Raw genomic sequence first — 13,653 nt, 5'->3', positions numbered from 1 at the left:
ATTTCCTAACATAGTGTTGATAGAATATCAATTTGTCATCTGCTTAAAGATGTTTTGGCAAAAATTGAGAAAAAAACTAAACTTTGAAACTTATTTTGGTTGAGTGTGGTGGTGCACGTCTTTAATCCCAGCACTCGGGAGACAGAGGCAGGTGGATCACTGTGAGTTTGAGGCCAGCCTGGTCGACAACAGCCAAGACTAACACAGATAGACCCTGTCTCAAACAAACAACAAACAAACAAAACACTTTAAAAAAAAAAAAAAACAACTCTTTTCACCAGGACATAGGCACATACAGGGAGATTCGTTTCAGAACAGATTTGTAACTCGATCAGAAAGACAGTAAGACTTTTTAAGCCAGGGTCTTGTGTCACCCAAGAGGATCAGGAAATGAGTACGTAGGATGGCCTGGGCCCTGAACTCAGGTTGCGGCCAAGTGCCGGGACTGCAGGGCCCTGCCACCTGGGCAGGCTTCAGCCTCACTGGCCATCAACTACTGAAGTGAATCATAGTGCACTTGCCAGACATGACATGGTAGCACAGGCCTTTATCCCGAAAGTTCTGTTAAGCCCACAAGTTCAAGATCACTGTGGGCAAGAAAACAAATATCTTATCTCTTAAAATAAAAACTTCATCCTTAACTGATTTTCCCAATTGCACATTGCTCCAAAGACCCATATTTACTCTCATTTATTATTAGAGCGTCATTTTTTTTAAAAAAAGAAATGGTGTCTTCTTTAAGGGGCAGCCTCGCTATGTAGCCCAAGCTGGCCTTGAACTCAGGCAACCTTCTGCCCCAGCCTCCAGAGTGCTGGGATTACAAGCCTGTCCCACCACAGCTGACTAGAAATGCCAAGTAAAACAAACAGTGACCGAACTCGAACATGATTTTTTAAAAATATCTTAATCAATTTATTTCATTGTATAATTAAAAATAGCAACCAAAAAAAAAAAACAAACAAACAAAAAACAAACAAACAAAAAAAACAAAACACACACACTTTGAGGGCAGGCATGATGGAGGTGCCAAGTGATCGCCAGTGACGGAAAGAATCTCCCAGAACTTCCCCTTCACATATGGCAGCATTCAGGCATGAGATTCTGAGAATCAGACAGCTCAGGCTCAACAGTGATGTGACATGGCACACAGCCCTTGCTAGGGTATAGCACACTTCTAAGAGGAGACCCCTGAGAGCTTGCTGGCACAGCTGGAAGGCTGCCTTCCACCAACCAGGGAAAGCCCTCACCATATCCTGACATGCTGCTGGCTCTGTTGTTTTAGCCACCCCATCAAAGATGCTCCCTTACGGAGGTCCTAGCAGATAAAGAAATGCATTATCATAAATCCAAAAGATTTTTTTCACATCTGGTACTTGGGGAAAATATTTTCTAAAACAACCTACAGTTTTATCTAAAAAACTGTCCTTCGGGACAGACAAAGCCCTGAAGGAGAGGATGCACAGACGTCTAAACTGCTCAGGGTGGGAAGGGGAGCTGAAGGGAATTGGCAGCAACCCTCTCTCTCGTCCTTAACCTAGAGTTTGCAGCCAGGCTCCCAGCCTTGCCAATCAGCTGACCCCATGATGTATGAAAGCCCCAGATAACCCCAGCAGATAATCCCTGTGTCACATCTGCCTTAAGTCCAGCTCCAGGGAAGAGGATGCTTTCTCCTGGAACCCATGGGCAGGCAGACACAGACAAGTAAATAAATAAATATAATAAATATTTATAATAATATATCCAATATAAACAAATATCTAGAATAAATAAATAGTTATATATTTATTTATGGGGGAGGGGAGTCGAGACAGGGTTTCTCTGTATAGCCGTGGCTGTCCTGGACTCACTTTGTAGACCAGGCTGGCCTAGAGCTCACAGAGATCTGCCTGCCTCTGCCTCCCACCATGCTGGGATTATAGGCATGTGCCACCAAGCCCGGCTAATAACTCTTTTTTTTTAAAAGCATCCCAATAAGAGCCCAAACGACTGCAGCTACCTAGTATAAGTTCCCCATCAGAGATCAAACCATTACCCTGTCCTTGGCTTCCTAGGACAGGCACGGTGTGTCAACTTTGGGCCTGGATGCTGCCACACCACCTTAAATATGGGCCACTCTCAGCTGGATGCTGAGGAGTGAAGAATTCAAATCATTGAGATATGAATTTGACTTCTGCTCCTAGGACTCTTAATGAAAACTGGTGAGCTCCAATCATGCGGTTACACAAGCGTTGACCCGCCTCAATTCTCTTCAGAGACTACTGGCGGTAGAGTGGGGGTGAGTCAGGCTCTCCACATTTTTGTAGGATAGGAATAAGACCTTTGAATTCCCTCCCCAAAATGCAAACAGCTCACATGGAAACTAAAATATGGAGATTGTATGGAATCACGCAACATATTGATGAGGTTCTTTGCTGAGTCTTTTTTCCACCCTTTCTTAAACAGAAAAGCATCTTTCATAGGGGGAAAAATCTGATATGAAATGCAATTTAATAAACAAAAAATTTATTTTTAACTTAGTTTCAAATTTATCAGTTCTTTATTGAAGTTAAGCTTCCATTTGCGTAGATACCCATGGGGGAGGGGCTCAAGGAAAGGCTTTGCTTCACCCTTTACGAAGGTTCTAGCAGGAAGTGTCTTCCTGGAGGGCGCATTGGTCATAAGGAGTGGGAAATCCTGCGTGATTGCCTTCCCTTTCCCTCAGAACCCAGAGCTTGCTCCAGGAATGCACCTCACAGCAAACAGAAAGCTCATCGTGAAGCCATCACGGCCCACAGGTGCAGGAGTCCAACACATGATAGATGCTCTGCACTTGTCCCCTTCCTCTCCTAATGTGCCCGCCCTTTATGGTTCCATAAAGCATAGGAAAGCAACCAGAGGACGGAGGTCAAAGGTCTTCCAAAAATCAAGACCTTCATGAATGAGGATGTGTTAGAATGAAGCCTTCCAAACTGTGTTTAGAAATCTACCCTCAGATCTGCTTGGCATCTCCTGAGATAACGTTTGCCAAAGAGAAGGTGCCTTCCAGTTTAATTGTACAAAGACGGATACAACCCAAGTATTTGATGAGGGCTAAAGGTGAAAAACACAGAAATAAATTCCAAAGTATAAACTACATGCAGAAACAACTGAGAGCTTACCGGTTACGTTACGGACTAATGGCTAAAGATGGGAGAAGCGCTTATAGTAACCCATATTAGTAGACTCCGTATTTAGGGATAGAAAGTCATCAAAAGAAGCCTCAAGAATATCATTCTCTGCCTGAGATCAGTCCCGACTTCTCTAACTTCCAGAGGGGGAAAGAAGAATAATGTTTGAAGGCCAGTGTGATGGTTCTTACTTAGCATGTCTGGGGAGGAAGGGGTTTGTTTTCATCTTATACTTTTAGCTAACAGTCCTTCACTGAGGGACCTCGGGACAAGAACTCAAGGCAGGAACCAAAGCAGAAGCCATAAAAGAATGCTTCCTACTAGCTTGGTCTCCATGGTGTGCTCAGCTTGCTTTTTTATACATTATACGACCACCACCACCCTGCCCCGCCCCACTGCCAGCCTAGGGGTGGTAGCACCCACAGGACCAGGGCTCTCCCACATCAATCAACAATTAAGAAAAACCACCACACACTTGGCTATTGGCCAATATGGCAGAGACATTCTCTCAGTTTGCGCTTCCCTCTTTCAAAATGACTCTAACTTACGTCAAGTTGACAGACAGTTAGCCAGCACGTGTATAATCCCAGTGTTTGGAAGGCAGACACAGGAGAACTGACTGCAAGCTGAGCTAGCTAACGAGTGTTAAGGGCGGTCTGGTCTGTACCTCTCCTCTGGTCTTTAAGCTGCCAGAGGTCTCTCAAGAAAGAACAGATGTAGTGACTATTCGGCAGAAACTAAGTATCAACCTCTCATTTAAACCTTCACATTATCTCTGTAAGGAGGTCTTGCCCAACCGTCCATTACTGCAGAGGGGACCAGGCTAAGATTTGAGTTTGTGACCTCTTATTCCAAGGTCTAGTTTTTGTTTCTTTGTAGACTTCCCATGTCTGAAGACAATAAAGAACCAACTGAGGAGGGAACCTAGTAAACCCTGAGAAACAAAGCTGTGCCTCCGCTCCCTTCTCTGTGTAAATCAGAGACTGGTATTTTGAACAATTATTCAAGTCCTATGGCAAAGAGAAATGCATTACCTTTAGAAGGAATTGTTTCTGGTTATTGTATTGCTTGAGAGATAGGTTTTGTAGTCTCTTAACAGAAGATACCAAATAGCCACATCTCAACAATACAGCGGCTGCACCAAATTCCTAAATAATAGTCCACAGCCTCGGAAAGCGGGCCGTGCAGCTCAGAATAATCACAAGCAGCTTCATAGTTTCTGGATAAAACAAAGCAGCATTTCTACTGAGGCAGTTTTAGAAGGTGCCACCGAAAGCCAGAGTGCAGCCTGGAACGGCTTAAAATACCACGTTTAACAATCACATCAATGGCTTTTCAACTTTAGAGAGGATAACAGCTTCCTTTCGCTCTGAATTCAAAGTGAAGAAACAAAGGCAAAACAAACCAATTAATTCAGTACATACACAGGCTGGGACTGTCCACTGCCTTAATTAACACCCCCACAAGTGTGCCTAGCCAACTGCCTGAGTTTCAGCGGTGGGAAAGGTGAAGGCCAAAGCTTCTTAATAAATTGCTCCCAACTAAGCCCACTTCCTTAATACACACATACACACCAAGTAAAAGTTCACCCATCTTTGCTCTTCTGTCTCAACTTGGACCTACTTCACACAGGTACTGATAACCAAGGGAGCTGGTACGGCATGACTCTAAGCCTTCAGGGTTAACAAGCTGGCTAGAGAGGGTATACAAACAGGGAGAGTGCCCAGTGCCCTCCTGCAGAAGGAGGTTAAAATCTATGTTAAAAACAAAGTGAACTTTCATTATATTAGGTATTAGATACTAGGTAAAAGTATGCTTCATTTCTTGACAGCAAGAAGTACCACAACAGGGGGCTGGAGAGATGGCTCAGAGGCTAAGAGCACTGGCTGTTCTTCCAAAGGTCCTGAGTTCAATTCCCAGCAACTACATGGTGGCTCATAACCATCTATAATGTGATCTGGTGCCCTGTTCTGGCTGGCTTGCTCACATCTAGGCAGAATGGGGCATAAATAATAAATAAATATAGAAGAAGAAGAAGAAGAAGAAGAAGAAGAAGAAGAAGAAGAAGAAGAAGAAGAAGAAGAAGAAGAAGAAGAAGAAGAAGAAGAAGAAGCCGCCGCCAGGCAGTGGTGGCGCACGCCTTTAATCCCAGCACTCGGGAGGCAGAGGCAGGTGGATCTCTGTGAGTTCGAGGCCAGCCTGGTCTACAGAGTGAGTCCAGGACAGCCAGGGCTACACAGAGAAACTCTGTCTCGAAAAACAAAACAAAAAAAAAGTAAAACAACAAAAACCAAGCTGAGCCATCTGCTTGCTGTGGGGTACTGGCTCCCAGCATCAGCTACCCTAAGGACCTGCACTTGCCAGTTTGGAGGGGAAAGTGACCTTCCCAGTGGCTCTGACTTAAGAACCCTCAATGGTGTAAGGTGGTGGTGGAAGGCAAAACCCACCCTGCCCCAAAGACACTGAGAAACTCGCGTGCACTCTTCCAGATCCTTCACAGCTAGGACAGAGGTATGGGAGTCAGGCTTGGCCCTTTCAGAAGCACTTGGCACGGCTTCCAATTCTCCCTGCCTAATCCTAAGCGTCCTCTCTTCCAGATGAATTTTTCTATCGATTTTATGCTGTGTCAGAACAAAGAAACGCAGGACGTTAACAAAAGTCAGAATGTTCTATATGCTACTACAATATATTTCTCTGAACTACGGGACGTCAACATCTACAAATAGGTTCTAATGTAAACAGTCTTTGCATTGCTGTGGCTGTCAGTGCGGCAACCAAGTATGTCAAATGAAGCTCTTTTATGTGGATATTGATAACAGGAGAAGCCATGTACATATGGAGGAAGCTGCTATGTCTTCCAGTCAAGTTTGCTGTAAACCTAAAACTACACCTTTCAAAAACTTATAAAAACAAACAAAAACAAACAGACGTCAGAGCCAAAGAGTTGTGGTGCGTGCAGGTTTAGATCTGTGGTGTAACATTATTTCAAGGCCCAACGTTGGATCCCCAGGACAAGAAACAACAAGAAAGGTAGGATTCTATCAAGGAGTAAACACACTATACAGATAATTTTAGGAAAACTAATTGGCTTAGAATAATAAATGTGTGCATGTGTATATATGCACACATGTATGATATTTCTTCTTTTCTTTCTTTCTTTTTTTTTTTTTGGTTTTTTTGAGACAGGGTTTCTCTGTGTGGCCTTGTGTGTTCTGGACTCACTTTGTAGACCAGGCTGTCCTCAAACTCACAGTAATCTGCCTGCCTTTGCCTCTCGAACAGTGGGATTAAAGGTGTGCGCCACCATGCCCAGCATGATATTTCTTCCTATTCAGTCAAGTTTTAAGTCTGTCAATAAAGCTTTGTCATTTATTCCAAGATAAAGCTTGCATATATTATTAAGGATTTTTGCTGTTATGACATGTTCGTCCTTTCTCTACAGAAGAGGCTGGCTTCCCTGTCGGTTTAATATGTACTCTACACTCTTGTTAGATTCAGATCTAGCGCCACCAGACTCTCCTGACTGCACAGAACATTTAGGGGGGGGGGGTCAGTTTCGAGACAGGGTTTCTCTGTGTAATCTTGGCTATCCTGGACTCACTTTGTAGACCAGGCTAGCTTGTTTTAACAACAGTTTAATAAAAAAAGTCTCATAAAGCCGGGCAATGGTGGCTCACACCTTTAATCTCAGCACTCGGGAGGCAGAGGCAGGCAGATCGCTATGAGTTCGAGGCCAGCCTGGTCTACAAAGTGAGTCCAGGACAGCCAAGGCTACACAGAGAAACCCTGTCTTGAAACCCCCCCCCAAAAAAAAGTTGCATAAAAATCATCTGATAAGATAGGTCAGATGAAATCAAGAAACATCGTAGGAGGTGGCAAACTTCTTTGAAGAGCTTTGCAGTAAAGATGGCGTCTCATCTGCTTCTTTTAAATCAAGACAGTAGCATGAAAACAAACAGACAAAAAGTATAAATGTCTTAATCTAACACGGCCTTTTACTGTGGCTAATACTGACATTTTAAACTACATTTACATATGGAGGGTGGGTGTGCATGGGTGTGTGCAGGAGCATGCGTGTGTGCACGCAAGCATATCCATAGGGTCCACACATGTGGAGATAAGAGGACAACTTTCAGAAGTTATTCTCTCTCCCCAGAATGTGCGTCCCTGGGGATCAAGTGCTAGCCAGTCTTCAGGCTTGGTAGCAAGTACTTGAGCAGCTGAGCCATCTTGCCAGCCTCTAACCTTTATTTTTGCTCCAACAGACCTAGTTCAAAGTCAAAAGATAGATGCAGCTTGTTTTTTGGTTTTGTTGTTGTTGTTGTTGTTGTCTGTTTGTTTTTAATGAAAGCATTTCAACAAGGACAAAGAGAACATGCAAACCCTCAAAAAATGCTTAGAAGTTTTTGTAATGGCATTCATCAACACGCCTGTCTGGGTTCTACAAGCATGGATTAAAAATGTGCAACCCATGGGGGGAGGGGGGCGCTCAACATCTTTAATCCCAGCACTCGGGAGGCAGAGGCAGGTGGATCTCTGAGTTCGAGGCCAGCCTCGTCTACAGAGTGAGTTCCAGGACAGCCAAAGCTACACAGAGAAACCCTGTCTAGAAAAACAAAAACAGCACGCCAACCAAAACGGTGTAATCTTTTTCAAAAGGATTTTGCTAATTTTAGAATTCATCCAATGGGATTCAATCTCACAGTCTAGGCTATACATATAACTTGAGTTTCAACACTTGTTCTCGCCCCCGCCCCCACCCCTACCCCCAAGCATTTTAAGGTAGATACATATGATATATTCTCTTAGGGGCAGAATCTAGAAGAAAAGCTTTTCGATTCTTCTGGGAAAGGGCTGAGGATAGAGCTCAGCTACAGAATGCTTCCTAGTAGTCGCCTTCCTTAGTTGTGGGTGTGAGGAAGAGCCACTACTGGTTAGCCAGCTGTGGTGGCACAGGACTGTAATCCAGCCATTGGGAGGTGGGGGCAGGAAGAGCATAAACTTGTGGAGAAACCTTGCCTCAAAAACACCACCAAAGTGCCAGGAGGTGGTGGCGTGCGCCTTTAATCCCAGCGCTCAGGAGGCAGAGGCAGGCGCATCTCTGTGAGTTCGAGGCCAGGCTGGTCTACAAAGTGAGTTCCAGGACAGCCAGGGTTGTTACACAGAGAAACCCTGTCTCAACACCTCTCCCCTAACACTCACACACACACACATACACACACACACACACACAAAATGAAACAAACAAACACTGCTCTTTCAAAACTTCTGGAAATACTTAGTTCCCTTTGAGGAATGCTCCTAACTCCACCCCAGTGGTTCTGTGGTCCAAATTCTCAAACTATGCTCAGCTTTGGGGGAGAAATAAGAAGAATTCTACAAAGCAAGTGAAAAGTTGAACTCTTTTCTTTCTTTCTTTCTTACAACTATTTCCTCAAAGTTATGACCATGAGCTCAAGTACACAGAACTTCTCATCTGTCCCTACAATAAAGACTGCCTTCAAAACCTTTACATCCTGTCTTGAGAAAAACAAAAACAAAAAAACCCTTTACATCCTGCAGAAGTTGTTGCCCTGCCTTGCAACTGTCTCAGACCTACTCGCTTTAACTCGCAGATGAACTCAGCTACCATCCTCTTGGATGCTGAAAGCTGGCCGAGAACTCAACACGGGGGTTGCCAAATTCCAACTATGTACCCAACTCTTTTTTTCACATAACTTCCTCTGGATGTAAATGCCTAACCGCTTTGTTCCCAACACAACACAGCCAGGTTCCACTGAACAGCAAAGGGCCCAAACCACACAGACAGCTTCACACAAAATGGTCCCATGACGTTTTCAAGTCGGTGTGCCCTGGTGAAAAACCCAGAGTGTGGGAACTATTATAAATTCAGGACTCAGAGAAAGCAGGAGCGACTCTTAAAAGGCCAGAGGGAGACCTAAACTCCAAGGCCCATGTTTTGAAACTGGAAACCTTTCAAAGGCTAACTGTGCTTGCTGCCTGGCCTGCCTGGCATGCACAGGTGCTGGGCTTCACTTAAACGTTAGTTTCCGTGATCCTGGCACTACGGCAAAGGAGGAGGGTCTTTGCTGAGAGATTCTGTTTCTCTGTGGGGAAGCTGGCTTGAAGACCCTGGTCCTGAGATGGAAGACAGGGCGGGCACCTGTTTGCTTGGCAGCTCCATCCCAACAGACAGCTTAGACTCTAAGTTTATACTAAAAACTACAAAGCCTTCAAAGGCAACAAATGAAGTCTCTAGAATTAGTATCAGATGAGCCAAAACTTGGGGGGGGGAATTTTTTTTTTTAACTGCTTTCAGAAAAATACCGACAAAGACATTTTGGCTCTGACCCAACAGAGGAGGAATGTGCCCCTGGAAAGAAATTATGTGAACTAAAAATCTCTCCATAGTAACGGTTCTGATTAATTATTCAAAGCCAGGGGTTGGTTTTCTAAGGTTATGAGCTAACCATGCGCAGCCTTCTGTTTATATCATTAAAATCTGCTTTCTTCTGTTCTTTGTATCTGTTTACCCAGGCATTAATGAGAAGTGTAAAATGAAACCCGAAGAGCAACCTTGTAGTAAAGGCTACCCTTCTGAGGTGAACTTGCCACTTTGCAGGCTTGGTTTAAGGGATAATTAGTAATAAGTAGAAATGTTATCCAGGATCCACATAGCCAAAACATTCAGAGGTCTACTAAGCTCCTCATAAAAGCAAGGAAACAAATTAACAGTACATAAGGTCTTCTGGGTTCAAGGTTAACTGTTAGAGGGTGACATTTGGGCACTATGTGTACTTATCTATTCTTTAACAGAAGGGACACTGAAGTCTTCCTTGACATGAAGTAACTTTAAAAGGAGCCATTTGCTAACAAGACCAGATCGAACATGAGTTCAAAGAGTGGGCTGCAGGGTGGTTCCTACGGCCAGCACTTTAACTGTGACTACAGGTGCCTGCTGCATAGACTTCGCATCAAGAGGGACTGGAATGTAAGACCAGACGACCACCCAGAATGCTATGCTCCCGGGGTCTCAAGGGCTGACTAGGCACCACAACACTGAGGACAGGAGAGACGCCAAAGCCAAAGGGGGCCGCTCTCCTCACACTGAGTGAGCAGCAGTCTGGCATTCGGTGGGTCTACACCTGTTAGGAATAAAATTTGATACGCAAAAACAGTTGGTCAAACATAAACGAGGGAAAAGGCTTTCTAGAAATCAAACTTCTACACAACTGCAATCCCTCAATGTCTTTAACTTCACTTCCAGATCTCAATGGCTTGTTAAAATTATGAACCTTTAGTCTTTGGGGGAAAAGGATTTGGTTCAAAATTCAAACTTAATTTCCAACATCATTTCTCATTAAAAATAAATTAAAAAAAAAATGTGTGTGTGTGTGTGTGTGTGTGTGTGTATTTTTTTTTTTTAATTAATAAGACAGGAGTGGGGTGGAGAAACAGCTCAGCAGTTAAGAGCCCCAGCTGCTCTTCCAGAGGACACAGGTTCAAAACCCAGCACCCATGTGGCAGCTCACAACTGAAACTCCAGTTCCAGAGGATCCGGCGCCCTCACAGACAAACATGCAGACAAAACACCACTGAACATGAAATAAAAATAGTATTAAAAGACAACAACAAACGAATACAGAGCTCCTTGAAGCCTCCAGAACACAGTTGGTGCTGAGCCCCTCCCTAGCCTTAAGTGATGGAGTCTGGCTGCCCCGCCCAGCCTCGCTCTGCCCACTGTAACAGCTCAACTCTGGTTTGGGCACCTACCTGCTTCCTTCTTGCCTCCCTTTCCTCCCTCTCGGCTCTTCTTCAGCACAGCCTTCAGCATTTTCAACACCCTTTTGTCTCTAAAGAGAAAAGAAAAGGAGTTACTTTAAAGAAAAACTGGGGAAAATGTTTGCCTGTTGCCCTCACGTGTAAGGTGACCTCATGCTCAGAAGAGACCTCTTAGGATAACCTATCAGACCTTAGATTTTCCTATGAATACACATGTGGTGGCAAACTAAGTGGCGGGAACAAGGAATGCTTTCTAACTTCCAGTGAAGACATCAGAAGTTCACTGTCATGTTATAAAAGTTACAACAACCACATGCAGGGCATTCCCCGCATTCCACACCTAATCAGGGTTACGAGGCTAAAACTGGGTCCCCCGTTACTATGCTTGGCATGGTAATATACTTTGCCAGCCCTAATTCATAAAAGCAAAAAGAAAAGAAAACCTGAAATCACAAAGATTATGGTTAATCAGAAAGAAGCTACTTGGTTAGAAGAAATGTGTCACAGGTGCCACTAATTATAAGCCACGAGAACCATTGTGGAAGGTTACTGGTTTGGAACATACCCCACAAGCACTTGCAAACTAAATACAGATGGAGCACATTTTAACCCCGATGCCAGGTGGCCCAATTAAACAGTGCATACTCCCGTGCATTCTTACTATATATAGTTATGACTTTGGGCAGGGGATGAGGAGAACAGGCTATGGGTTGCTGCTGAGTCCTTTCAAAGAACGCACTAACTGCATTTTTGCATGGGGGTGGTGCAGAGTCTGTAAAAAAACAACACAATGGCCCAGGATTAAGAAGAAACTGGAACCATCCCTACCACGAGGGACAATGAGACTATTGTTCCCTCATGATGCTGATGCTCCATGAAGAAAGCAAAAGGCTGTAAGCAGCTCCAAAACCAACAGGGGGGGTGGGGGAGGGGGAAGCAAGGGGAGGTGGTGGCAGAACCTTCTACTACAGGACTCTCAAACCTGCCTCACTAAGCTGCAGGTGACCTTAGTATGACAAGCCACATCTCAATGCTTAGAGTAAAGGGGGGGCGGGCACGTTGAGAAGGACAAGGGGTCGACATGTGCTGCCATACACAGAGTCACAACATAAGCAGAGTAGCCTTTCTTATCATGTGCTCCAAGGCTGTGTTTATTTTCCCAAGCCTTTGTTTTACCAACCAAGAAACAGAGACCCTGGGAGCCTTGATTCCGCCCTTGGGGTCACTCAGCTAATTAACAGCAGGCCCTGCCTCAGAATGTGCAGTCCCCGCTGGGCCCTGCCTCCCTGAGCCGGCTCCTCTTCCTCAGCAGGCTGCCAGGTGGCAGGCAGCCTCTCTCAGATCCACGAAAGCTTTTGGGCAAGCAAACAGAACTGAAGGATATTAGGGAAAAAACCATAGTGGTCACTAGCGTTAACTCTTCACACAAACAAGCGCTCTGGCCCAGTTCTGCCTTTGAAATGTTTCTTGAATCTGCATAGACGTGGGGCCCTGTGGAAACACACGTTTCTCTTGAAAGTCACACTTAAAATAATGCAAAGTCATGTGGCATTTTTAAAAGGCCATTGATGGCTCAGTGGTTTAGAGTACTTAACTGTTCTTCCTAAGATCCTGAGTTCAAGTCCCAGCAACCACATGGCAACTTACAACTGTCTGATGCTGTCTTCTGGTGTGCAGATGTATATGCAGACACAGTACCCATAAACATTAAATAAATAATAAATAAATATTTAAAAAGTAAAATAGAGCTGGACGTGGTGGCGCACACCTTTAATCCCAGCACTCGGGAGGCAGAGGCAGGCGGATCGCTGTGAGTTCGAGGCCAGCCTGGTCTACAAAGCAAGTCCAGGACAGCCAAGGCTACACAGAGAAACCCTGTCTCGAAAAACAAAAATAAATAAATAATAAAATAAAATTAAAATAAAAAATAAAATAAAATACCACAAAAGCCAGACATGGTGGCATACACCTGTAATCCCAATAGTCAGGAAGCTGAGGCAGGAGGATCACCAGTTTCAGTCAGTCAGGGGTACCCAGCAAGATTGCCTTTAAAGAGTTTTGTTTGCCAGGCTATGGTGGTACATGCCTTTAATCCCAGCACTTGGGAGGCAGAGGCAGGTGGATCACTGTGAGTTCAAGGCCAGCCTGGTCTACAAAGTTAGTCCAGGACAGCCAAGGCTACACAGATAAAACCTGTCCCCCCCCCCAAAAAGTTTTTGTTTGTTTTAATTTAAAGAAGGGGAAGGCAAAAATAAAACAAATATAAATGTCTATCTAATAGTCACACACCTTTTCTTTTCTTTTTTGTTTGAAACCAGGGCATATATTTTATGCCTGGTTGAAATCCTCAAGAGGCCCTGGATGCTGCAACAGCTGCCCTCTCGGATTTAGGCGTCATTCCTTTGCAGAATCCATGTCTGAATCTGCGATAGACAATTTTTGGGTGCCACATCCACCCAGTCCCAGTAGTGTTTCGTCTCTTAGCCCTGGACTTCAGTTATATTTTCTCTTACACTTGGCACGGCAGCCACGTGTGCCACAGGTCGACTTCTGTGGCGTCAGAGCCACAGCAGCGGCACAGTGTGCGTCTTATTGTGACGCTTGCCAATGGATGACGTTCCTTTTGTCATCTTGCTTCTGCCACTGAGGCCAAAGAGCACAGTTTCTTTCTCAGATCAACTGTAGAGGTTTGAAATTCAGTGAAGACCACACACTTTAAAAAGGA

General features: G+C 44.5%; 1 protein-coding gene across 4 annotated transcripts in view; it reads right to left on the bottom strand.

Annotated features, from left to right (window-relative positions):
• TANC1 (tetratricopeptide repeat, ankyrin repeat and coiled-coil containing 1) overlaps positions 1 to 13,653 on the bottom strand; it is a 227,884-nt gene that overhangs the window by 134,167 nt on the left and 80,064 nt on the right. For all 4 annotated transcript variants that reach the window (XM_084800042.1, XM_084800045.1, XM_084800043.1 and 1 more), the window contains one exon: positions 10,920 to 10,999. In XM_084800042.1, the coding sequence (XP_084656168.1) occupies positions 10,920 to 10,980 (61 nt within the window). In that variant the 5' untranslated portion in view covers positions 10,981 to 10,999. The remainder of the gene's footprint in view (positions 1 to 10,919; positions 11,000 to 13,653) is intronic.

The sequence above is a fragment of the Acomys minous genome (assembly GCF_964271855.1).
Source record: "Acomys minous genome assembly, chromosome: 10".
NCBI lineage: Eukaryota > Metazoa > Chordata > Mammalia > Rodentia > Muridae > Acomys > Acomys minous.
Note: the sequence above shows the minus strand (reverse complement) of the source record. Positions and strands in the feature narration are given on the sequence as shown.